The 27094-nt window shown below is 41.0% G+C and overlaps 1 protein-coding gene across 1 annotated transcript in view; it reads right to left on the reverse strand.

Annotated features, from left to right (window-relative positions):
- Positions 1–27094, reverse strand: part of TBC1D14 (TBC1 domain family member 14) — a 170860-nt gene that overhangs the window by 122088 nt on the left and 21678 nt on the right. The window contains exon 3 of the mRNA XM_089691593.1: positions 18857–19574. Within this exon, the coding sequence (XP_089547719.1) occupies positions 18857–19574 (718 nt within the window). The remainder of the gene's footprint in view (positions 1–18856; positions 19575–27094) is intronic.

Raw genomic sequence — 27094 nt, forward strand, 5'->3', positions numbered from 1 at the left:
TTCCTCTTCAGCATAAGGCAGCATGACCTCCAAAGTATTCTGATGTATTCAAACTGATCCATGATCCCTGGTATGCGATAAATAGGCCCAACACCGTAGTATGAGAAGCATCCCCAACCATGCTTCACTGTCTTCACAGTGTACTGTGGCTTGAATTCAGTGTTTGGGGGTCGTCTGACAAACTGTCTCCGGCCACTAGACCCAAAAAGAACAATCTTACTTTCATCAGTCCACAAAATGTTGCACCATTTCTCTTTAGGCCAGTCAATGTGCTCTTTGGCAACTTGTAACCTCTTCAGCACATGTCTTTTTTTTAACAGTGGGACTTTGCGGGGGCTTCTTGCAGATAGCTTGGCTTCACATAGGCATCTTCTAATTGTAACAGTACTCACAGGAAACTTTAGACCTTCTTTGATCTTCCTGGAGCTGATTGTTGGCTGAGTCCTTGCCATTTTGGCTATTCTATCCATTCGAATGGTAGTTTTTTGCTTTCTTCCACGTCTTTCAGGTTTTGGTTGCCATTTTAAAGCATTTGCGATCATTTTAGATGAGCAGCCTATAATTTTCTGCACTTCTTTATATGTTTTCCCCTCTCCAATCAACTTTTTAATCAAGGTACGCTGTTCTTCTGAACAATGTCTGGAACGACCCATTTTCCTCAGAATTTCAGAGAGAAATGCACTGTAACCAGCATGTACAACATTTGCTGCCTTCCTTCCTTAAATAAGGGCAATAATTGCCACCTGTTTTTCAAAGAATGAATGACCTCACTAATAGAACTCCACACTGCTATTATTTTGAACATGCCCCTTTCAATTAGTGATTCAATTACACAGAATCAGCAGCATGCATGTCATGACTGTTGGGTCTGTTGGATTTCTATTACTCTGCTACACCTGCTAGTAAATTATTTGCCATGTAGAAATATAATTTCTACCAAAAACAGTGATTGATCAGGTTAGTGATGTCTGACTGCTATTATTTTGAACACAACTGTACATGAACAACATGGGGAGAAGTCAAAGATCACAAGGTGCAATGTAACCTCCTCACACCTGATTTAACCCTTTTCGCTGCCAGAGCAGTTTCTGCATTTTTTGCACACAGGTTAAAAAAAAAATTATTTCAGGCCTGAAGATTACACAAAACCCCAAAACATACATTATATATTGTCTGGGTCTACAAAATCCTGCATGTCTCCTCTGGGCTCCACTCAATGTATTGCAATGCAGATCGCATTGAAATACATTGCTTCTCAGCTGTGCTAGCAGTGAAAGTGCCATGGAGACCAGGAAGTGACATCACACACACACGTCTTTCCAGGCAACAGGAAGAAGAGGAGAAGAGAAGAGCACCCAACTGCTTCCACCTGACAGGCAGGTGTCTGCCTGTCAGTTTTAAACACAATCCCAGTGGCTGCGGCCACCGGATTGTGAGTAACCCCCCCCCCCCCCCCCCCGCCCAACGTGCTGTAAGGTCCGTATGACGTATGGACATGGCACCGGAACAGTTAAACCTCCAATTGTCATACTTTCATGGGGCAATAGCATGGAAATCATGGGTTAAAAACAGGGGGTAAGGAGGAAACATTGCCTCATCAACTGTGCAACACTGATTGCTTTTCAGAGGAGCAACAGTGTTGCACTTATGAATGAGCCCTTAGCTGCATTCAGCAGCGGCACCCTTAAGGCTCATTCACACGTTAAGTTAGGGGGTGTAAAAACCCTGCTGTTGAGGCAATAGTCAGTAGCTAACCTCTACCCCCTTTAGCTACTGAGGCAGCAGTCAAAAAGGTGTACACATGCTTCAGAAGAAAATTTAACCCCGTTGCTTTTGGTGGGTGCTACCACCTGCCAATCATGACCCATTCAAGTAAATGGGGCCACTCTGCATGTGCCCCCCAACTGCAAGCTTCTGCGGAGTCCAGGGGGTTAAAGTAGGTGGTGAGAAAACACAATGATGCCTGCTTTAAATACTTGTTTGCTGTACTGCACAAGGTTGCACTTGCAGAGTGGCCTTATTCACTTGAATGGGTCATGCTTGACAGGTGCTATACCCACCAACCATGACATGGCTAACTGCTACTGCAGCTGAGACATGTGTACACCCCTGGTCACTGCAGCTAAAGAGGGTATGGTTGGGGCGGGGGTGGTAGTCTTAACTATGAGGTTTTACTACCCCCAAACAAATGTTAAATAAATCCTTCCTGTTCCGAACCCCCTATATGGCTGATTTTAACCACTTGCCCTCCAGAGGATTTGCCCCCCTTCCTGACCCGGCCATTTTTTGCAATACAGCGATGCGTTACTTTAACTGACAATTGCGCAATCATGCACTCACATGAAATTTATGTCCTTTCCTCCCCCCCCCCCCCCCCCACAAATAGAGCTTTCTTTCGGTGGTATTTGATCACCTCTGCAGTTTTTTTTTTTTGCGCTATTAAAAAAAAAAAAAAAAAAAAAAAGCAAAAAAAAAAAAAATAAAAAGCCAATTTTGAGAAAAAAATAAAAAAAATAAAAAAAACTATTTCTGGCTTTTTGCTATTAATACATGTCCAATAAAAAAAAATGTAAATATTCAAATTTCATCATAAAAATTTAGGCCAAGATGTATTCTGCCACATGTCCCAATACCTGTAAATTAATTGGTTTATGTGAAAGTTATAGCAGCTACAAATGATGGTATAGATACTTGAATTTTTTTTTTTTTTTTTTTTTTTTTTTTTTTTTTTACACACTAGTATTGTAACTGGACAGGAAGAGGTTAACATCTGGGGCAATCAAAGGGTTAACTGTGTGCACTATACACTGTAAGGAGTGTGCAGGAGCTGACAAGGGAGAAATTGTATTGTTTACATAAAAAGGTCTCTCCCCGTCGGTGATACACGGCGATCGCCAGGTACTGGCGGGGAATCACCGGCCGAGACTCGGTGATTGACAGGTGAGGCAGCCAATGGCGGCATGGGTAGGGCGCGCACGCCCCCTACCGGAAATACACATTCAAGTATTAGACGTGATTTTGCGCACCCCTGCAGCAGTATTTCTGCTATAGGGCATCGGGAAAGCGGTTAAACTGATGTGCTGCGGTTTACCTACACCGCAGGTGCAGCCAGTACATCTGCACCTTTCCTGGGTTAGCTGTGCTTTGCCATAGACTTCAAGTATATCCTAGAGGTGTGGTGTACTTTCAGAGTGTGTGCCATACCAGCAGGATACTAAAAGTCTCTGGCTAAGCGCAGAAAACCCCCAGGAAAGCTGCAGGTACACTGCACTGCACCCATGGTGTGGGTAAAAATGCATCAGTGTGAAAGCAGCCTTATACTATTATGCCCAGTGTACTGCTTCACACTGACCTGAAGATCTCTTTCCTGCTGCTGGCACCACTCTGGAGACTGCTAGCCAGGATAAGAGGTGGAGTACAGTTGGTATCGCTCCGCATGGGACAGGAGCCAGCACTACAGAGGAGGCATCGGCTTATGCGGCTCTTGCTCCTTTACTACACCTCCAACTGTACAAGTAGTCACTCTGCATAGTACTGTTTGATGCTCTGGGATGGAGGGTCAGCAAGCCCAGACCATGATCTACCAGTCACCTTGCTGCAGTCTACAGGTTACAGACTCCTGTTTAGAAGTAAAACTCACCAAATGAAAACAAATAAAAACACACAACATTCACCCCAAGGATAATTTCAAGAGAAATGTAAACAAACTTGAGTTTTAGCCAGAATCCTGAGATGAAAAGGTCTGACCTTGAAAACTCAGAAGTCTGACCTCAAAGTCAGAATTGAGTTTAATAAAATTTCCTTTAGGATGGCCCCGGGGATGCCTTTGTAGGATTCAGTGTTTACCATAGCAGTGTGCATTTCACTGGTGTTCACAGAGATTTATCCAGGCAGCCCGAGACCGCTGTCTTCAGCTTTGGGCCCATGCTGCTTTTCCAGAAATTCAGGCCAGAGAAGAAGATCAGGATAGATAGTAGAAATGAAAAGAGGCTTTAAAAGACAAAGAGCAACAGCAGCCAAACGATGAATTGTTTATGTGTTTTACTGTTGCAAAAACAATGCACTGTGCCGGGAGCCAGGATCCATGTCACAGATCAAGTTTTGCCCGTTTATAATTTACATGTGTGTTGGGCTGAGAATAGAAAATCAAACAGGTGTGGAGGAGAACTGGTGGAGAAGGGGCTGGGAAGAGATGACGTTTTGCCAGCACATTAGGACTACAAACTGCAGCTATAGAAGTCAATAGCAGCCAACACACAGACACACTAAAAATGTCTAGAAGTCCATTAACTACAGCCTTTTTACAAGCGGCGGAAGGGGTACCCCCCAAACCCTCCCCCACCCCCTCCGATGCCACCCCAGGCTCTCTCATTGCATCGGGTAGCTCGAGACTGAGGCCAGCACTACTGCCAGCCTCAACCAGAACATCCCCTGTCATCTCTAGGTTATTAGAAACCGAAAGCGACGAGTATTTTGTCACTTCTGGTTTCCCCAGATGTAAACAAAACCATTTTTGGCTGGGAAAAGCTTTTGATCACACAGACCTTTGCGTGATCAGATGCTTTTAAAGGGCAGATAAGAGATCTGGGGTCTAAGAGCAGAGTGAGCTCTGTCAGTGTTCGTTCTGCAGAAACCGAGTGGCCATGGATGTGTCAACCATCCACTCTGCTCCGATCAGCAGGGAATCTGAGCTGATCCCCTGCTAATCTGAATCTGCCCGTGTGAAAGGAGCCATGGCCAATCTAAATTCAAAAATCACTGTGCACAGAATATGGTCTATAACCCCGTACACACAATGAATATCAGACGAATGATTGTCTTTTTTTTTTTGCATGCTAGCCTCATATTGAAAGTGAAGAGGTTACTAACGTTACGAATATTCTTGTATGACAGAATAAAAATTCAGAAGTGATGTAATGTATTTGTATTGTATTTTCAGACAAAAACTGTACTGATTAAAGAAAATCCTACAACCTGGAATCGTAAGAGTCAAAATCCTTGTGCATTAGGGATGCACCGCTATCGAGTATTTTCATAAGTACTCATACTCGTGAAAATGCTTCTAATACCAGAAACCAATACTTTGCAGTGCAATTTTTGTATTGACGCAAATCGCACCACAAAGATTAGCATGCAATTTGAACAGGAATGCGACTTCAGTCCAAATTGCATGTGGTTTCCCCACTGCCCTTGTGCTAACCCCGGCTTGTCATAGCCCGAGTTCACACAGGAGCGATGCGGGAAACCTCCCTGCAATGATCCCAGGCTGAGCGGAGAGTGGCCGTGTGAAGATTTATACTACGGAGGCAGTTCCTCCATGCATGCCATCATGGGCGGCACAGTGGCTTAGTTGTTAGTACGTCTGCCTTGTAGTAAATGGGTCATGGGTTCAATTCCCGACCATGGAGTCTCCTGCATGGAGTTTGCATGTTCTCCCTGTGCTTGCGTGGGTTTCCGCTGGGTGCTCTGGTTTCCTTCCACACTCCAAAGACATGCTGGTAGGTTAATTGGATCCTGTCTAAACTGGCCCTAATATGTGTATGAATGTAGGTTAGGGACCTTAGATTGTACACCCCTTGAGGGCTAGGGACTGATGTGAAATATATATATGTGTAAAGCGCTGCGTAAATTGACAGCGTTATATAAGTACCCGAAATAAATAAATGTATTCAGCGATAGGAGAGGAAAAAAAAAAAAAAACCGGCAGGGATTTGAAATCCCCCGCTGCTTTCTCTCCTCTCCTTGCAGAGGTGACCGCTCGGGCTAGATGGCATCTGATTGGTCAGCACTGTCCATGTGACGGTGCTGACCAATCAAAAGCCCTGTCAATCACTATTTTTGGTATAAATTAGATTTCTGCATGACAAATCATTTACTAGCAGGTGTAGTAGAGTAATAGGAAAACAACAGACATAACAGTTATGACATGCATGCTGCTGATTCTGTGTAACTGAAAGAGGCATGTTCAAAATAAAAGTGTGGAGTTCAATTAGTGAGGTCATTCAGTCTGTGAAAAAACAGGAGTCAAAACAGGTGGTCCTTATTTAAGGACGAAGGCAGCAAATGTTGTACATGCTGGGTATAGTGCATTTCCTGAAAATATGAGAGAAATGGGTCATTCCAGACATCGTTCAGAAGAACAGCGTACCTTGATTAAAACGTTGATTGGAGAGGGGAGAAACATAAAAAAAGTGCAGAAATTGATAGGCTGCACAGCTAAAATGATGCAGGGGGAGTGGGTGGGGGGGGGGAAACAAAAAAAAAACAAAAAAAAAACAAAACTAACAGCCCACATATATATATATATATATATATGAACGCGCTCCGCAGAAAAGTGCTTTCCATTTCACATATCAAGCAAATTGGTAAGGTTCAAAACACATCCGAATTTGCCTTCACTTTTGTTATGTTGCAGCTTGATACTACAGTTTACATTCATTTTTTCTCATATCTACATACTCCATAAATGACAAAAGTGAAAAAACAGAGTTTTAGAGATGTCTGAATTTATGAGAAAAAAAAAAAAAAAAAAAAAAAAAAAAAGACACCCCCCTGAAATATCACATTTACACAAGTAGATACTTTACTCAGTACTTTGTTGAAGCACCTTTGGCAGCAATTACAGCCTTGTGTCTTTTTGGGTATGACAGGACAAGCTTTGCAACACCTGGATTGGGAGATTGTCTACCATTTTTCTTTGCAATTCTTCTTAAGCTCAGTAAGGTGGATGGGGACTGTCGGTGGAAAGCCATTTTCAGGTCTCTCCAGAGATGTTCAATTCAGGGCTCTGGCTGGAAGACTCGAGGATATTCAGAGTTTTTCCTATTAACCACTCCTGTGTTTTCTTAACTGTGTGCTTTGCATCGTCATGTTGGAAGGTGAATCTTTGACCCAGTTTGAGGTCCTGAGTGCTGTGGAACAGGTTTTCATTGAGTACTTAAATTCTGTACTTAATTCAGTTTCCCTTGACCAGTTTCCCAGTCCCCGCTACTGAAAAACACCCCCACAGCACAATGCAGCCACCACCATGTTGGTATCGTATTGGGCTGGTGATTAGCGGTGCCTGGTTTCCTCCAGACCTAAAGTCTGGCATTGAGGCCAACCAGTTCAATCAGACCAGAGAATCTTGCTCCCAGTCTGAGTGCTTCAGGTGCTTTTTTGCAAACTCAAAAGCGGGTTCTCATGTGTTTTGCATGGATCAGAGGCTCCCATCTAGCCACTCAGCCCAGATCGGTGGTTGCAGTGATGGTTGTCCTGGAACTTTGCCCAATCTCCACACAGGATCTCTGGAGCTCAGTCAGAGTGACCAACAGGTTCTTGATCACCTCTCTTACCAAGGCCCGTCTCCCCAATTGCTCAGTTTGGCCTTGCAACCAGCTCTCGGGAATGTCCTGGCTGTGCCAAACTTCTTCCATTTGAAAATTGAGGCCACTGTGCTCTGTGCAGACATTTTTTAGTAGCCTTCCCCAGAGCTGTAGCAAAAATGTTCAAAATCTACAAGTTCATAATTATAAAATAGTCCATATAAAATTATGCACCAAGCTGTCAGCTCCACCGAGACTGGAATAAATCTCTTCTGTAATGTAAAGAAAAAGCACAAGGGGGTGCCTCCAAGTGCAGTATAAAAACACTTTATTAAAACCATCAATATTGCAATCACATGGGTAAGACAAGTCGAGCGCTTGTAGTCCTAAACGGGCCTCAGCATGCGGATCCAGAAGTCCATCAATAGCAGTGTGGAGGATGGAGACCAAGCAGGGGTGAGTGACAGACCACAACCAACCACCGCTGTAGCAGATCTTGAATGGTGTGGTGCCGGAACCACTATGGAATGCACAACCGGACGGGATGTCAGGAGAGGGAGGATCCCGGGCCTTGGTTATGTTGGTGACGCGTTTCAGATCACTAATCAGCTACTTTCTCAAACTTAAATTGGCTGTAGGAGACAGTGTTCCAATTTATTGGGAATAGAACAGGTATGGACATGGCTGGGGGTGGTCCCAATTGCCAAAAAGAAAAAAATCGGAACTACCACCTCCAGACCGAGCCCATACTTAAGTGACACACATGAATGAGGGAGGTCCTAACTGGCAAAAACATCGGAACAGTACCCATCTTCAAACCGGCTCATACGTATTCATAGTAGCGGCACTAAACCAAGCTACAATACGTTAGTACACATAGTGAATGTCCCATGAAAAATGGTAAAAAACATACAAGCTGCTAAAAAGTATATAAAAAAACAGAACAAAAAAAAACAAAAAAAAACAAAAAAAAAAACAAAAAAAAAAAAGGGGGGGGAGGTATCTAACAGGGTATAAAAGAAGAATAGCAAATGTGTTGTAATTGAGAACATTCTTCAAATCAGATTACTAAAATGGAATTGTTCACAGGATCCCTACTGAGAAAACTTAGAAAAAACGGTACTGATTTCGATTTCCTCATTAAGACCCTTTAGGGACCCGTGTATCCAAATTGTAAATCCAGTCTCCTGTCCACATAATTTTTTTTTGTAACCTTTCAGCAGGAAAATAGGATTTTGAAATCCCCTTGATGGCCCATAGCCTTAGACCTTCAGTACTTTTCTCATGCTGCTCTTCAAATTGCCTCAGGACACTATATTGATCAACTCGCTCCTCCACAAATCGGTGATGCCCGCCTAATAGTTTCTTCAATGTCCATTTAGTTCTACCGACATAGAATAACCCGCAGGGACATGTGAGAAAATAAATTACAAACTCTGATGAACAATTGTAACCTGACTTGATGTCACACGGTTTCCCTTTTATGGTAAAGGGTCTGACCATGTGTAACAAAGTTAATTATAAAAACTAAAAAAGGGTGGAGCCATAGGTGATCCAGGACAGAACCAACTATGTCCAGGAGGCTAAGCACCACCTTTCAGACTATAATACCTAGAGAAAACTTCCAGAGGACCCTTTACCAGAATTTACCATTGAGCCAAACAACCTTATAGACCAAGCCAAGAACCAGGGGGTTATTACTAAGGCTGCTTCCCCCCCCCCCCCCGGAAAGAATTTTACAAAAAAGTTCCCTATTTTTACCACCTGTCAAAAAGCCACAAAGATGCCAACAATCCTGCAGGGCGAGCCATTGTGGCCTCAATTGAGAGCATTACCAGTGGATTTTCTATGTAAATTGATCAGTTTCTACAGCCCTTAGCCCAGTCATTGCCGGCCTATACCAGAGATGGCGTACACCTCATCGATATACTAAGCAAATACACTTGGGAGCCCACATACAGGCGGGTTTGCCTTGACGTATGCTCTCTGTACATTTGAATACACCATGATATTGGGATATTGGCTGTACAGCACTTCCTGATGGAAGACCCGTTGCTTAGCCATGCTCATGCCAACTTCATTCTTAAACCTACCATGTTCTAACTCATAATTATTTTTGTTTTGATGAATTTTACCTCCAAAATTACGGGCACAGCTATGGGGGCCAATTTTGCCCCCAGTTACGTGAATTTGACTATGGGGTTCTGGGAGACCCATCACATCTGGCAAAAAAAACCCATTTGACGCCCATATATTTTTTGTTTATGGGCAGTACATAGATAATATCAACTGGGATAGGTCTCAATCTGATTGCCTATCACTGTAACACCAACACCTTTGGTCTTTTACCTCTGTATGTGAAAGCTTGTCTCTAGCTTTTCTGGATCTCACCTTATGTCATGAGGGAAATGCCATCTATGCTACCAATTACACGAAACCAACAGCCGGTAATTCGTTCCTCCATTTTCCAGCTGTAACCATCCTCGCTGGATTAATATTCCCAAGAGCCAGTTTTGTCGACTGCATCACAGTTGATTACATCCATCATAGTCAGTTTATGAAGCAAACGTTCGACAAAGGCTACACAGGAGCCAAAAGGTCGAGGAGGCCTATCTATATTACCTTGACCAGAATAAAACGTTAAAAAAAATATATATATATACAGTCAGGTCCATAAATATTGGGACATCGACACAATTCTAACTTTTTTGGCTCTATACACCATCACAATGGATTTGAAATGAAACAAACAAGATGTGCTTTAACTGCAGACTGACAGCTTTATTTGAGGGTATTTACATCCAAATCAGGTGAACGGTGTAGGAATTACAACAGTTTGCATATGTGCCTCCCTCTTGTTAAGGGACCAAAAGTAATGGGACAATTGGCTTCTCAGCTGTTCCATGGCCAGGTGTGTGTTATTCCCTCATTATCCCAATTACAATGAGCAGATAAAAGGTCCAGAGTTCATTTCAAGTGTGCTATTTGTATTTGGAATCTGTTGCTGTCAACTCTCAAGATGAGATCCAAAGAGCTGTCACTATCAGTGAAGCAAGCCATCATTAGGCTGAAAAAACAAAACAAACCCATCAGATAGATAGCAAAAACATTAGGCGTGGCCAAAACAACTGTTTGGAACATTCTTAAAAAGAAGGAACGCACCGGTGAGCTCAGCAACACCAAAAGACCCGGAAGACCACGGAAAACAACTGTGGTGGACGACCGAAGAATTCTTTCCCTGGTGAAGAAAACACCCTTCACAACAGTTGGCCAGATCAAGAACACTCTCCAGGAGGTAGGTGTATGTGTGTCAAAGTCAACAATCAAGAGAAGACTTCACCAGAGTGAATACAGAGGGTTCACCACAAGATGTAAACCATTGGTGAGCCTCAAAAACAGGAAGGCCAGATTAGAGTTTGCCAAACGACATCTAAAAAAGCCTTCACAGTTCTGGAACAACATCCTATGGACAGATGAGACCAAGATCAACTTGTACCAGAGTGATGGGAAGAGAAGAGTATGGAGAAGGAAAGGAACTGCTCATGATCCTAAGCATACCACCTCATCAGTGAAGCATGGTGGTGGTAGTGTCATGGAGTGGGCATGTATGGCTGCCAATGGAACTGGTTCTCTTGTATTTATTGATGATGTGACTGCTGACAAAAGCAGCCGGATGGATTCTAAAGTGTTTCGGGCAATATTATCTGCTCATATTCAGCCAAATGCTTCACAACTCATTGGACGCCGCTTCACAGTGCAGATGGACAATGACCCAAAGCAGACTGCAAAAGCAACCAAAGAGTTTAAGGGAAAGAAGTGGAATGTTATGCAATGGCCAAGTCAATCACCTGACCTGAATCCGATTGAGCATGCATTTCACTTGCTGAAGACAAAACTGAAGGGAAAATGCCCCAAGAACAAGCAGGAACTGAAGACAGTTGCAGTAGAGGCCTGGTAGAGCATCACCGGGGATGAAACCCAACGTGGTGATGTCTATGCGTTTCAGACTTCAGGCTGTAATTGACTGCAAAGGATTTGCAACCAAGTATTAAAAAGTGAAAGTATGATTTATGATTATTATTCTGTCCCATTACTTTTGGTCCCTTAACAAATGGGAGGCACATATGCAAACTGTTGTAATTCCTACACCGTTCACCTGATTTGGATTTAAATACCCTCAAATTAAAGCTGACAGTCTGCAGTTAAAGCACATCTTGTTTGTTTCATTTCAAATCCATTGTGGTGGTGTATAGAGCCAAAAATGTTAGAATTGTGTCGCTGTCCCAATATTTATGGACCTGACTGTATTATATGCCCTTCTGACACTTCATCAGTCCATTTTGTCACACAATTCCACTGTCGGCAAGAGAGGATGGAAAAAAAAAAAAAAAATCTTTAAAAGATATTGGTCCGTCCTGCTTGAGGATCCACATCCTACCCCTGTTATCACCTGGTACCCAAAAAGGCATATAGGAAAGCCCCCCCAATATTAAAAATAAAATTGCACCTAGCAAATTAAAGAGAACAGAACAGTTGTCACAAACACAAACCATCTTTTCTTCTCTCAAAAGGGATACATCAGTGCAGAAAGCCTCTGTCGAACATGTAACTTTGTTATACATGGTCAGGCACTTTACCATAAAAAGGGAAAACATGACACAGTCATTTTACAAATTGTTCATCAGGGTTTGTCATTTATGGTCTTACGTGTCCCTGTAGGTTATTCTACGCCGGTAGAACTAAAACGGACATTGAGGAACTGATTTGGCAAACTTCGCCGATTCATGGAGGAGGGAGTTGATAAACAGTGTCCTGAGGCACTTCACAGAGCAACATGGAAAAAGTACTGAAGGTCTAAGGGTATCGGTCATTGAGGGGATTTCAAAAACCTATTCCATCGCTGAACGGTTCAAAAATATTATGTGAACAAGAGAGACTTACTGGATTTACATTTTGGATACGCCGCTTCCTAGGGGTTTTAATGAGGAAATCGAAATTAGTACCATCTCATAAGTTTTGCCAGTAGGGATCCTGTGAACAATTCCATTTAGGAATAGGATTTGAAGATTATTATTAATTACAACACATTTGCCATTCTTTATTTATACCATGTTACAGATATCTTTATTCTGCTGTTTTATAGAATTATCAGCTTTATAAATTGTACATTTACCATTTTCCATGGGATATTTGCGATGTGTAGTATTTGTGTTATTGGAGCTTGGTTTACTGCCGCTACTATGTATACGTATGAGCCGGTTTAGATATGGGGGCCGTTCTGATGTTTTTGCCAGTTGGGACTTCCCAACGCATGCATATTGCTCACATATGGGCTCGGTTTGGAGGTGGTAGTTATTTTGATCGTTTTTAGAAATTAGGACCACCCCTGGCCACGCCCATACCAGTTCTATTAGCAATAAATTGGAACATTGTCACTACAGCCAATTAGGTTTGCGAGAGGAGCGGATTGGTGCGCTAAAAGACCTAACCTAGGTAACCCAGGCTCCTCTCTCACCTGTCATCACGTCCCGTCGTGCATTCCATGGTGCTCCCGGCGTCACTTCCAGTACCGCGCCTGTCACGATCTGCTACAGCAGAGGTAGTTTGCGGTCTTTCGCTCACCCCTGCTTGGTCTCCATCCTCCACACTGCTACTGATGGACTTCTGGATTCGCATGCGGAGGCTGGTTTATGACTACAAACGCTCTACTTGTCTACCCACGTTAGTGCAATATTGATGGTTTTAATGAAGTGTTTTTTATACTGCACTTAGAGGTGCCCCCTTATGCTTTTTCTTTCCCCAGATCTGTGCCTTTCAATGATCCTGTGTCAGAGCTCTGCAGGCAGTTCCTTTGACATGATGGTTTTTGTTCTGATACAGTATCCATGGTCAGCTGTGAGGCCTTTTATAGAGAGGTGTGTGCCTTTCCAAATCATGTCCAATCAATTTACTACAAATCAAGGTGTAGAAACATCTCAGCAATGATCAAGAGAAATGGGAGGCACCTGAGCTAAACATCAAGCGTTGTTGCAAAAGGTTTGAATACTTATGCCAATGTGATATCGGTTTTCCTTTTTCATACATTTGCAAACATTTCTAAAATTCTGTTTTCCCTTTGTCATTATGGGATATTGAGTGAAGATTGATAATCAAAATGGGTCTGAATACTTTATGAATGCACTGTAGGTCACTTTAAAATTGCACTTGTGCTTTCAGCTTATCAGAACAGAAAAATCACCAAGGCAAAAGGTTGGGCAAAGAAGTGAAGAATACATTGGGGCTAAAGTGAATGTGTTTCATATCAACCAATCATATTTCAAACTTTCTTTTCTAGTATTGTCAGTTAAGATGCTCACTGCACAGTGTCACAGTTGTGGTTCAGTAGCTATATATACACTAATGACATCAGCTTGACTTCCTGCCTGAAAACCTCTCAGTACATTTATTATGAAGATAAAGGAAGATGACAGAGCAAGAACAAAACCTTCATGACTCAACCTTAGATAGTTGGTCAGCAGTGAGCAGACATACACAGAAGCAGTATATAAAGACACACGAGTCCACCATCCAGCTGAACAGGCCACACGAAAACTAGAACATTCCTTATTTATAGCAATGAAAATCAGGGAGGAATTTTTTTTTTTTTAATTATTAGAACAGCAAATTACTGATACGTTATAGCTTGAAGAGTCGGGCCTTACGGGTCAGAAAGGTAAGGATGGTTACAACCAAGGGTTTCACAACTGGGGTTTCGTGGAAGTCTAGGGTTGCTTGAGAAGTCCCTAGAGGTTCCGCCACTGTTGCAGCAGTATTGTTGGGATTCACTAATCTGACTGATTGACTGAGCCGTATTTCAGCGCACTACTGCGTGATCCAGATCCCTCTCTAGCCTGGTGCTCCGGTGAGCTCTGGGGCAGCAAAACAGAGGTGCAGCGATTTGATGGTCTGTCAGTCAGCTGCAAGTAGACCGGGAGCGGACTGATCAGCAGTCGTGATTGTCAGCTCTTGGTCTTAGGGCCACCGTGGGACAGCTGTAGTGTCACACTATTGCTGCAGCAAGGTGGCAAGTATGCAGGATTTTTTTTTCTTTAACCCAATAATTCTACTTCAGTGTCAGTTCACACTAGAACACCGTGCAGGAAAGTGTGAGATTCCTGAAACCAAGCAAAAATACCAAAAGAACAGAAAACTAATGCAGCCACCACATCTAAAAATGATTGCTAAGCTGCAATAGAAAACATTTTGGGTTTAATACGGCTTTAAAAAAATGATCATTGGATACAACAAAAAGGAAAAGATCAATTAGATTGAGCAGCCTGGAGCAAAGTTTTTCATTTCAATTAAAAGGATTGACAATTGTCTAAACTGCCCTCTTTGTGCAGTCCATATCTGAAAGATAGGATTCTTTCATCAACACAATCAAACATGCATGTGTCGGCTTCTAAAAAAACAGACAAAAAAAAAAAGATAACAGGAAGGTGTTGGAGCTCCAATGGAGGTTTTCAAGAACCAGGTCATCAGCTCAGTAAACCAGCATCTGAACAGCTGAGAAGGGGATTTGTATTTTGATATCCCTCAAGGGGCCATTGCACACAGGTGTATCCAAGAAGACCATCATCCTGCCTGGTTACCGCAGTGACAAGAATGCGCCATGAGACACAGGTATCCCTGTGATTACAGCTTGCCTTAGCTCGGATGGAGTAGCGAGATCGCCTGAGCTATACAATAAAAACTGCCTAGACACCTATTCTGTGTATTAGATCGTATATTAACTGCTTAATTAAATGGAGGCTGTAGGATACACAAAATACACATCTACTGCAGTATCCCATAATAACCCACGTGAAAACAATCCATGTACAAGTTCCTTTGCACTGAACGGATGTAGATACAAAAAACACTTTAATCAAATCAGCATTAAAAAAAAAAAAAAAAAAAAAAAAAACACAAACACCAAACTAAAACCTGTGCAAACCATGAAGCTATGAGTAAAACTCACAATTAATTGTGCAAAAAAACAATATAAATTTTTACAAATACATTGCAACACTGTGCGAAACCAATTAAATAGATTACATATCCCCCAAATAGTACAGTATGTTAAGTGTCCAAACACAATCTCCAAAGTGCAATTTTATGTGTAATGTTATCACTCCCAGAAGCGTCCAGACCGGTGTCTGCTCCTTCACCACACATTTCCCATTGGAAAACTGCCAAAAAAATGATGACCACTTAAAAGAAGAAGAAGACAAAAAATCACGGGTATTAAACCCAATTGTGGGTTTGTGTAACACTTCACCAGTGTGTGTATATGCAGTGGAAACACCCAATCGCATTGTAATTAGGCATTCCTACCTTAGTGCTGGGTGAAGCACTGTATTTGTAATTCTGTTTACACAGATTGTAAATATATGGTTCAAACAGTGCCGCAATATGAAATCCTCTACTTTATTGATCCTCTGCTGGAGTGCGTTATGAAGTCAGGCCACGTGACACTTTTCTAAATATAAAACAGTGCAGCTTTGGTCACAGACCTGCCCCCTCCTGTGAGGTAGCAATGCCTAATTGATGAGGTCATCACTAATCAATCATCTATCAGCAATTTCCAGTGTTAGATTATGTAATGCAGTAGAGACTGTCTGGCTTACAGCACTGGCACGCTCTCCCCTAACACAAGTCCATCAGTCTTTTACATTAATCTACTTTGTAAGCAATTGAACAGCATTGTTTGCACTATTTTAACCCGATTCTAGCAACGGCAAACAGGATCCAACTCTCTACTACTAACAAACATGGCATATAGGAGCAAAAAGACAAGCAGGAGCAGAACTGGGTACAGAGCTGGGAGATTTCACCTTTAGGACCCATTCACACCAGCCTATCTGAAGCAGTGCAACAAAATGCACATTGGCTCACATAGTCCATTCATTATCATGGGCTGCTTAAAATACCACAAATCATGCATGCATCATTTTAAGCAGTGAGAGTTAGCAGCAGGCGCTGCAATCCAAAAGCATTGAGAAGGTGCTCCGGGGTGCCATTCTGAACAAGCGGCACAATATAAAGGTGCAACTTGATGTGGTGAATGGGACCTGAGAGTCCACAGTAATGGAGAAGCCAAAAAGGAACAAACAGCCAACTAGTTCAACACAAAACTACAAATATAAGTTTATTAGAATTCTTTTTAAAGAACATGTGAGAATCATCATGCATTTTATGAAACTCACAAATGTTTACTTCGGATTGAGTAATGGTGCAAAGAAGTTCCTATAATCAATAATTCGAGGCAGAATCAGCAAATATTCACTATATTGACTAATATACTAATAGTGAATAATTAGCAAATATTTACTAATATTATTTACTGAATTATACATTTGTAGACTCATGACTAGTCATATAAAAAATGTTCTATTGAAACTCTGGGTTAATGTTAAAAAAAAAAAAAAAAAAAGTAAAAATTTTCAAATTTTATTTCGGATTTTTCGAGGAATCCAATGACAAGAGTTACATACAGGAAAACTTGTTAGAAGACATAAATATGAAGGCTGCCATGGCTGACTTGTTACTGCTGGTTTCCTGACTGACATGCTAATCTTTTGAGTCCCTGACTTTGGACAAGTATGCACATAAGAATTTCTGAATTTTTTCTGACTTTCCTGATCTGCACTTGTATCAGGTCAGGGATTTAAAGGATAAGTTCACCTCTGTGAACATGTTACACCCATAATTGGGATGTAAAAATGTTCAGAATCTGCTGTTTTCCCTCAATTCCTTCCCCAATCCTGTGACAGTGGACCAAGGAGCATCTCCCCACACCCACTGTAACAATTCAAAAAAGAGAACTGCTGTGCGGGGCTCCACCCACACGGCCACGTCATTCATTCAGAGTTCTGTGAATGAATTAACTAAAAGTGTAGTCATCCTTTGCAACCAACGGTATTGAGTGCTCAATGAAATACCAGGGTGCAGATGAGGTGGTTCACTGATCTGTCAGTCAGTAACTGTCTGCCCATCAGACTGCTACACAGACAGTCTGCAGGAGCAAGACAATGCACCCACAATCAATTCTTTACAGGATCCTTAAAGCACCTGCAAAAAAAGAAAAAAAAAAATATATGTGCATTTATAATAATTTTGGTTTATGGTGAACATCCTTTAAATGCAAGAAGGCCAAAAGGGTCTGCATACCAGCCAGAAAAACTAGCATCCACAAAAGCATTAAATATACCCTAGATTTCATTCATGATGGTACTACATTTGTCTTGGACTCAAAACAAGCAAGCAGTCAGCACTTCTGATCTGCATATTTGTTCTGAGAGACTCAGAGCACTAAACATGAAAGGGTCACATTAACAGCCAAACAAATAGTATTGTCCAGAGGAGGTCAGCACTGTCGCCTTATGGACATTTTTTTCCACCCATTTTGTAAAGCATTCATAAAAAGATAGAAGCTGTCCCCTGGTAGCATGCTGTACAGAAATATTCATGCTCTTTGAGTAAAAAGCAATGGTCTTTCTGCAGAGGTCTAACACATACACATACCCTGCCGAGTCAGAGTTCCCCAAACAGTAGGAAGCATGAGGTTTGAGGAATGCAAACATGAAGGGGTTAGTCAGATCCCTGCAGAGAGACCACGACTTCCACACAGTGTCCTTTGTTGCAGCTTCGGATAGGGAAAAGGCTTTTCTACTCAGGCTGTGACTGCTTTCTACAGAAAACTAACCGCAAGACTGTCTTTTGGTGCATCTGCAATGTATTTATCTGATTTAAAGTGGCTGCAAACCCTTACAAATACCCAGTGAAAATGACTGAGGCTGTCAATCATGGACTGTGTGCTGGAGGTCCATCCCCCGTCACCTTTTTTTCTTGGTGTCAGGAAAAAAAAAAACTTGTCAGAAGTGACTCATGCAGATAGAGAAATAAGGGCAGCAGATAGAAATAACACAATGCTCTGGATTGAGAAAAGTACACACTATAGAGCAGTGGTTCTTAACCTTGTTGGAGGTACTGAACCCCACCAGTTTCATATGCGCATTCACCGAACCCTTCTTAATTGGAAAAATAAAATACGATTTTTAAAATTCAAAACATAGGTATATATTTATACATAGGTGCACAAAATGAACAAAACCGTTAAGAACAAAACCATTAAAACAGGATTTTCACACAAAAACATAATAATGAATATTTACTGCACGAATTATATGAGCCGGGTGTGGTTCTTCACCTCCGCCGAACCCGCGAGACTGACTCACCGAGTCCCTGGGGTTCGATCGAACCCAGGTTAAGAACCACTGCTATAGAGGGATAGAATTTGTTCATATTTTATATCTAAAGCACTAAAAAGTCACACACACACACACACACACTATATTTTTTATTTCATGAAAAAACGCAGTGGCAGTAACTAACCCCAAAAGGATGTCACAAACACCCAAATACATTTGTGGTGTGATTTCCCAAGGAATAAAAAGCCAGACTAACTAACTATGACTGCAATATTACTTTTGGGATAACAAACCTTTTAAATAATAAGAAAGTGAACTTACCGGTTAAAGAAGTTACTAAGTGGTCCCAATAATTTTATCTTGCTGTCAGGTCCTACCTCCTGTGCGAATCCCTTACAATTAGTAGCAGTACTGTCTTTTGTAGAGTTCAAGGTCACATCTGAAAATTGTGTCTCATCATTCTCCAAGTTAACGATTGCACTCGAGTTGCTTGTCACCAAAAAGTCCACAATGTCCTCATTGCTCACAGATAACGTGGTGGAAAAGTCAGTGCTGAGGCTGGAGACGCTACAGTCTGAGATGTCATCGCTCCTGTTAAGAGAGGTCGGACTGTAGAGTTTTGCTGTGTCATATCCCGATCTTGGAAAGGTGGACGACTTCCAGATAACATGGTCACTTTCAGAGTTCCTCAGAGATGGAGTACCGCCACCACCAGGAATGCTCTTAGAGCTCTGAAAGACCCTGTCATCTCCAGCAGCACCATTGAGACAGTTCGATCTGATACCACAATGGACAGTCTCCGGGTTGGCGATCTCAAGAGTTGGAATACCAGAGTCCAAAGACGTCACACTGTTGCGCTCTATGACTGCGGTAAACTGACCGCTGCTTAAATCCGAGAAGGCCAATGGCTGAGAATTCTTGCGGCTCAATTTGCCAAGATTATGACCATCATCATCTGCACTGATGTCATGGACTTCAACAAACCCCAGGTTCCTGATGTTTGCTGGTAACTCCTTATTCATATTAGACCATGAGGTAACTAGGAACAATAAACAGAATAAGGCTGGTTAGCATTTATCAAGCAGAAACAATTTAAAAAGTTGAACTCCAGACACACAAAAAAAAAAAAAGAAAAAAGAAAGCAAGTGTATTTTCAATGGACTACATAGAATATAAATCCACTTTGTGAGCACCACATGCATTTGCAAATCCAAATATTGCCCTGTACAATATAGCAGTGATCTCATCACTGTGCTGTACGTAGTCTGTGAAAAGAGCAGAGCTGTGGAAGGAGCCCAGCAGGCTCACACACTACAAAAAAACTACAGAATAGGGCGAGTAAAAGACTAGTCACCCTGCAGGGAGCTTTGACCGGTCTTTATTACAGGAAGCTACTGAGGCAACATGTCACACTGGATTACTGCATAGAACTGGAAGAAATACACAGGTCTCTAGTATTTGGACAATTACTTACCCTGGAGTTAAAGTTAAAAATATAAAAAAAAAAAATCAATATGTGCCATTGCCAGAAGGTTTGCTGTATCTCCCAGCACAATCTCAAGAGCAAGGAGGAGGAGGAGATTCCAGGAGACCGGCAGTTACTCTAGGAGAGCTGGACAGGGCCGTAGAAGGTCCTTAACCCATCAGCAGGACTGGTATCTGCTCCATTGTGCAAGGAGGAGCAGGATGAGCACTGCCAGAGCCCTACAAAATAACCTCCAGCAGACCACTGGTGTGAATGTCTCTGACCAAACCATCAGAAACAGACTTCATGAGGGTGGCCTGAGGGCCCGACATCCTCTAGCGGGCCCTGTGCTCACTGCCCGGCACCATAGAGCTTGATTGACATTTTCCATTGAACACCAGAATTGGCAGGTCCACCACTGGCTCCCTTTGCTTTTCACAGATGAGAGCAGCTTCACCCTGAGCACATGTGACAGATGTGAAAGGGTCTGGAGAAGTCATGGAGACTGTTATGCTGCCTGTAACATCGTTCACCATGACAGTTTTGGTGGTGGATCAGTGATGGTCTGGGGAGGCATATCCATGGAGGGATGCACAGACCTCTACAGGCTAGTGGATATAAAAAAAGTCTACACACCCCTGTTAAAATGTCAGGTTTTTGTGATGTAAAAAAAAAAATTAGACAAAAGAAATCTCAGAACTTTCTCCACCATTAAAATGTGACCTATAAACTGTACAACTGAATTGAAAAACAACTGAAATCTTTTAGGATTGCGGGGGGGGGGGGGGGGGGGGGCAGTAGAGGGTATTATGAACAGTTTAAAGTACCAGCCAGAACTGACCTAAAACCTTCAGGCTTCTGCTAAAAAACTGAACATGAAGAGGAACGTTATCTTTCAGCATGACAACGACCCACAGCATACAACCAAATCAACAAAGGAATGGCTTCACCAGAAGATTCAAGTTTTAGAATGGCCCCACCAGAGCCCAGACCTGAATTCGATCAAAAATCTGTGGGATGATCTGAAGAGGTATTTCTCAAAAATAGTGCAGCGCTAACCAAAGTAAATATCAAAAGTAATATAATCAACTGTGCCACAATAAAGAAAATATATACAAGTAAAGTGCATGACGTGCCCAAAACAATATGACCTGTAAACAGTGAAATCCAACTAAACAAATGTGAAATCACTCTAATAAAATTAATACTAAAACCTATAATGGTACGACAAAGACCCCTATAAACGGGATATAACAAAAAAGTGATTAGTGCCAATGTGACCACACAACAAATCACAAAGAAAGAAAAAAAAAAAAAAAAAAAAAGAAAAAAAAAAAAACACACGCACACACAACAAAAACGCAGAGTGTCTCTAATAGTCCATAAATATTCAAAAAATGGTGCTTCAAACAACAGTAAATCATGCAATGTGACAAAGGTGGCGATATCCGTGAAGGTGTCAGCACACTTTATCCACAGTGTGCTAAATTGCCTCCTCACCTCCTTTAGGCGACCCAATGGGCCACTTTGCTTTCAGGATCACTCCTGGATCCTACTCCAATCCTGGCTGGTAGTATTTCACCTGTAGTTCCTCTCCCAGGTATTACATAAGATACTCCAGGCCTCTCAGGAAAGGTATATCTGCTAAATATGTTTCTCACCAATATCCATGGTGAGAAAGAGATCCTACATAGTGTAGTAGTTTATATTAATAAAGGAGATTTATTTATCAAACAAATGCCCACTCATGTTTAAAAGGATAAACATCGCCTTACAACCTCATTCTTGGGTGTACTGCATGGGTTAGGGGTTTTCAGGGTGTTCCAAGATGGCGTCCAAAGCCAGATGTGAGTCACCGCGCACCAGAAGCTGCGTCACGGCGTACCTACACGTTACGTCACTAAACCTCGTGACTTCCTCGGGGTATCGCCATTGGCGCGCAGCTATTCTATATATAAAAAGGAGCCTAATTAGCGGTGCTATGGACGGAAGACATCTGCAGCCATGTAACCGGAGATGGCAGCCATGTTTTTGTAGGCCGACTAACGTCGGCCATGTTCAAAGAGCTCAGATTGACATACTATTCATGATGTTATATATGGTGAAATACTGATGGCTATATTACAAAATAAAAATCAATCAACGATCACCCTTAGCCATAGTAAAACCCACTACTACTGGAAAAATGCCCTAATAAAAAAATATAAAATAAAAAGCTTTATTAATACATAAAACGAATTAATGATATGGGCATCAATAAAATCCTAAATTACAAGAAAATAAAAAATGGACTAAAACGGGAGAACCTACTAGAAAAAAAAAAATATATATTAAAGAGGTAATCCAATATAAATATATTGAATAATACCTATAAAATAATGAATAGAGAGGGATATATCCTAATAGGATCTACAATCCCCACTCATGCAGTATACCCTCACATTACAACCGCATGAACTCCTATTCAACAGATCACTAATAAATATAAAAAGCAAATTAATAAATAGCAAATATAAAATTACTTATTAAATAGAGAGTATATGAATGATATATATAATATTATATAAAAAAAAAACAGCCAAATAAAAAGTAGTCCATTAAAAAAATCACTAATAAAACAGTTCAAGTCGAACTCTAAAAAAGGTCTAGATACGTTGCGTTTAGAGAATCCCTTTCTAATGTTTTGAACATGCTCCCTTCATCTTTTCCATAATGGGCTCTTGGTTCTTCCTATGTATTGGAGGCCACATTCACATTCCAGACAATACACCACCCACTCCGTCCTACAGGAGATGAAATCTTTAATCTCATATTCTTGACCAGTGGTATTAGCAACAAACTTCTTCCATTTATTATTCTGTCCTCTTGTGGCTATACATGTGTAGCAATTTTTACATGGAAAAAATCCATTATCATCCAGAAACGTAATAGTGTTTCTTATGGGGGGGGGGGGGGGGGTCTAATACATTTTTTACTACCCTTGATCTTATAGTGGGTGCCCTTCTATAAATAAACCTAGGATTCTCAGATAAAATACTATTTAAAATGGTATCCAATTTTAAAATATTCCAATTTTTTTTAAAAAATACTCTATTTTTTTATAATGGATATTATAATCTAATACAATAGCTATTTGTTCACCAAAATTATCTTCTTTAATTTTATCTTCCAATAGAGCTGCCCTATCCATAGTGCCCATTTCGTAAATTTTCTGATCAATATTATTTTGTAAATATCCTTTATCAGCAAATCTGGTTCCTAGTATTTTTGCCTGTTCAAAGTAATCAATCATTCTTCAAAGTACAATTTCTCCTTACTCTGACAAACTAACCTTTGGGAATATTATAAAGCCAAGGTGGATTATGACAACTCCCCAAGGGAATACAACCATTATGATCAACCGGTTTAAAATAAGTTTTAGTTAAAAATATCCCATTTTTTATCTTATTAAAATCTAGAAAATTCATCTTTGTTATCGTATTCACACGTAAAACAAATTCTTATGTTTTAATTTGTTAAGAAAGGCCAATAAAAAAGGTAGTTAATTCTCCTTCCCAAATACTAACATCATCAATATATTTTATATACTTTCAATTCATCTGGATAATTTTGATAAAACTTCTTTATCCTCCCAATGGGCCATAAATAAGTTTGCAACACTTGGCGCAAACTCAGCTCCCATTGTGACCCCTCTAATTTGTTTGTAGTAAGTATTATGCCAAAAATAATTATGAATCAGACAGAATTCTAAACACTCCAATAGATACTTCCTTTGAGTCCAAGACAGATTGCTATACTGCCTTAGACCCCAACTAACCGATTCAATTGCATCCTCATGCCCTATAATGGTGTATAAAGAAGACACATCTGCACTTGCCAGATAAATATCTAGTCCTCCTTTGAACCCCTCAAGATGTTGTATTAACTGCTTGGTATCTCTTAAAAACTACCTTGTTTGTTTAACCACTGGTTGTAAAAATTAATCTATATACTGTCCCATCCTCGCTAAGACTGAATGCCGTTCACTATAGGCCTCCCTGGTGGATTTGTGGCATTTTTATGAATTTTGGGAACAGTATATATATTACTGGTAACCTACATGTTTCTGGAACTAGGCATTTAGACTCTTATTCAAAATGTTCTTCTCTATTCCCTTTTTAACCATTATTTCCAACTCTCTTATATTTCATGGTCGGTTCTCTTGAAAGTGTCTGATATGTGTTACTGTCCCTTAATTGAGTGGCTAACTCATTTAAATAATAATCTTTGGACAACACCACAATTCCTCCTCCTCGTTTATCAGCTGGCCTTATAACTATATCGTCTCTCTTAGCTAATTTTTTAATACCCATTTCAATTCCTATATTCTTAGAAACTTTGGGGATAATAAGTTTATCAAGATCTTGATTTTCCATTTTTTTAAAAACCATCTACTTGGCTGTTATTCGTGATCTGTGGATTAAAAAGTGATCTGTTTTTTAAATTAGTATGGGTAATTCTACTGCTAGGGGCGTTATTCACAATATTCTTTTAAATGTTCAATCTCCTAATCAATTTCTCTGTATCAATATAAATATTGAATTTATTGGCAGGTATGGGGGGGCATATTTAAGGCCCTTATCTAAATCCATCAATTCTTCTTTGGTTAATACAGAGCTACTTATAGTTAAACACCCCTTCTCCTACTGTTGTCTTTTATACAGTGGGGATCGAAAGTTTGGGCACCCCAGCTAAAAATTTGTATTAATGTGCATAAAGAAGCCAAGGAAAGATGGAAAAATCTCCAAAAGGCATCAAATTAGACATTCTTATAATATGTCAACAAAAGTTAGATTTTATTTCCATCATTTACACTTTCAAAATAACAGAAAGCAAAAAAATGGTGTCTGCAAAAGTTTGGGCACCCTGCAGAGTTAATATCTTGTACTGCCCCCTTTGGCAAGTATCACAGCTTGTAAATGCTTTTTGTAGCCAGCCAAGAGTCTTTCAATTCTTGTTTGAGGTATCTTTGCCCATTCTTCCTTACAAAAGTCTTCCAGTTCTTTAAGATTTCTGGGCTGTCTGTCACGCACTGCTCTTTTAAGGTCTATCCATAGATTTTCAATTATGTTGAGGTCAGGAGATTGTGAAGGCCATGGCAAAACCTTCAGTTTACGCCTCTTGATGTAATCCCCCGTGGATTTTGAAGTGTGTTTAGGATCATTATCCATTTGTAGAAGCCATCCTCTCTTTAACTTCAGCTTTTTCACAGATGGCATCAAGTTACCATCCAAAATTTGCTGAAATTATATTGAATCCATTTTTCCTTCTACTCGTGAGATGTTCCCTGTGCCACTGGCTGCAACACAACCCCAAAGCATGATTGATCCAACCCCATGCTTAACAGTTGGACAGAGGTTCTTTTCATTAAATTCTGTGCCCCTTCTTCTCCAAACGTACCTTTTCTCATTCCGGCCAAAAAGTTCAATTTTAACCTCATCGGTCCACAGAACTGGTTTCCAAAATGCATCAGGCTTGTCTATATGTTCATTTGCAAAGTTCAAACGATGATTTTTGTGGTGAAGACGTAGAAGAGGTTTTCTTCTGATGACTCTTCCATGAAGACCATATTTGTACAAGTATCTCTTTATAGTGGAATAGTGTACCACAACTCCAGTGTCTGCCAGATCTTTCTGGAGGGATCGTGCAGTCAAACGTGGGTTTTTAATTGTTTTTCTCACAATCCTGCGAGCTGTTCTGTCTGATATTTTTCTTGGTCTTCCAGATCTTGCTTTAACTTCCACTGTTCCTGATGACTGCCATTTCTTAATGACATTCCGAACAGAGGATATTGACATCTGAAAACGCTTTGCTATCTTCTTATAGCCTTCTCCAGCTTTGTGAGCGTCAACCATTTTCAGTTTCAGTTTTCTAGACAACTGCTTAGAAGAACCCATGGTGCTGATTGTTGGGGCAAGGTCAGATGAGTCTGGGCATTTAAAACCTTTGAGATTGACATCACCTGGTCTTCCCAGATGATGATTGAGAACAATCCATGACACTGGCAGGTCTCAGCTTGGCAAAGGGGGCAGTGCATGCTATAAATTCTGCAGGGTGCCCAAACTTTTGCAGACGCCATTTTTTTGTTTTCTGTTATTTTGAAAGTGTAAATGATGGAAATAAAATCTAACTTTTGTTGACATATAAGAATGTCTAATCTGTAATTTGATGCCTTTTGGAGATTTTTCCATCTTTCCTTGGCTTCTTTATGCACAATACTACAAATTTTTAGCTGGGGTGCCCAAACTTTCGATCCCCACTGTATATGTGATCTGAAGAGGGCTGTGCACAGGAGATGCCCTCGCAATCTGACAGATTTGGAGTGTTTTTGTAAGGAAAAGTGGGCAAATATTGCCAAGTCAAGATGCACCATGCTGATAGACATATACCCAAAAAGTGCTGTCATGAAATCAAAAAGATGCTTCAACAAAGTATTAGTTTAAGGGTGTGCACACTTATGCAACCATAATATTTTAGTTTTTGAATTTTTACTTCCCTCCAACTAAAAGATTTCAGTTTGTTGTTTAACTGAGCTGTACAGGTCATAGGTTACATTAAAAAAAAAAAAAAAAAAAAAAAAAAGGTGGGAAAAGTCCTGATATTTCTCTTTGTCTCATTTACATCACATAAACCTGACATTTTAACAGGGGTGTGTAGATTTTTTATATCCACTGTAGGTTTTGGGATGAAATCCTTGGACCCATTGTCAGACCCTACACTGGTGGAGCTGGTCCTGTGTTCCTCCTGGTGCACGACAATGCCCAGCCTTATGTGGCGAGAGTATGCAGGCAGCTCCTGGAGAATGAAGGAATTGATACCATGGAATGGCCCCCCATCGCTCGCCTGACCTAAAGCAAATAGAACATCTCTGGGATATCATGTTTCGGTCCATCCGACACCACCAGGTTGCACCTTAGAGACTGTCCAGGAGCTCAGTGATGCCCTGGTCCAGATCTGGGAGGAAATACCCTAGGACACCATCCGTTGTCTCATTAGGAGCATGCCCCGATGTTGTCAGGCATGCATACAAGCGCGTGGGGGCCATACAAATTACT

The sequence above is a fragment of the Staurois parvus genome, unplaced genomic scaffold, assembly GCF_062004578.1.
Source record: "Staurois parvus isolate SC_StPar_1 unplaced genomic scaffold, SC_StPar_1.0 ptg000564l, whole genome shotgun sequence".
NCBI lineage: Eukaryota > Metazoa > Chordata > Amphibia > Anura > Ranidae > Staurois > Staurois parvus.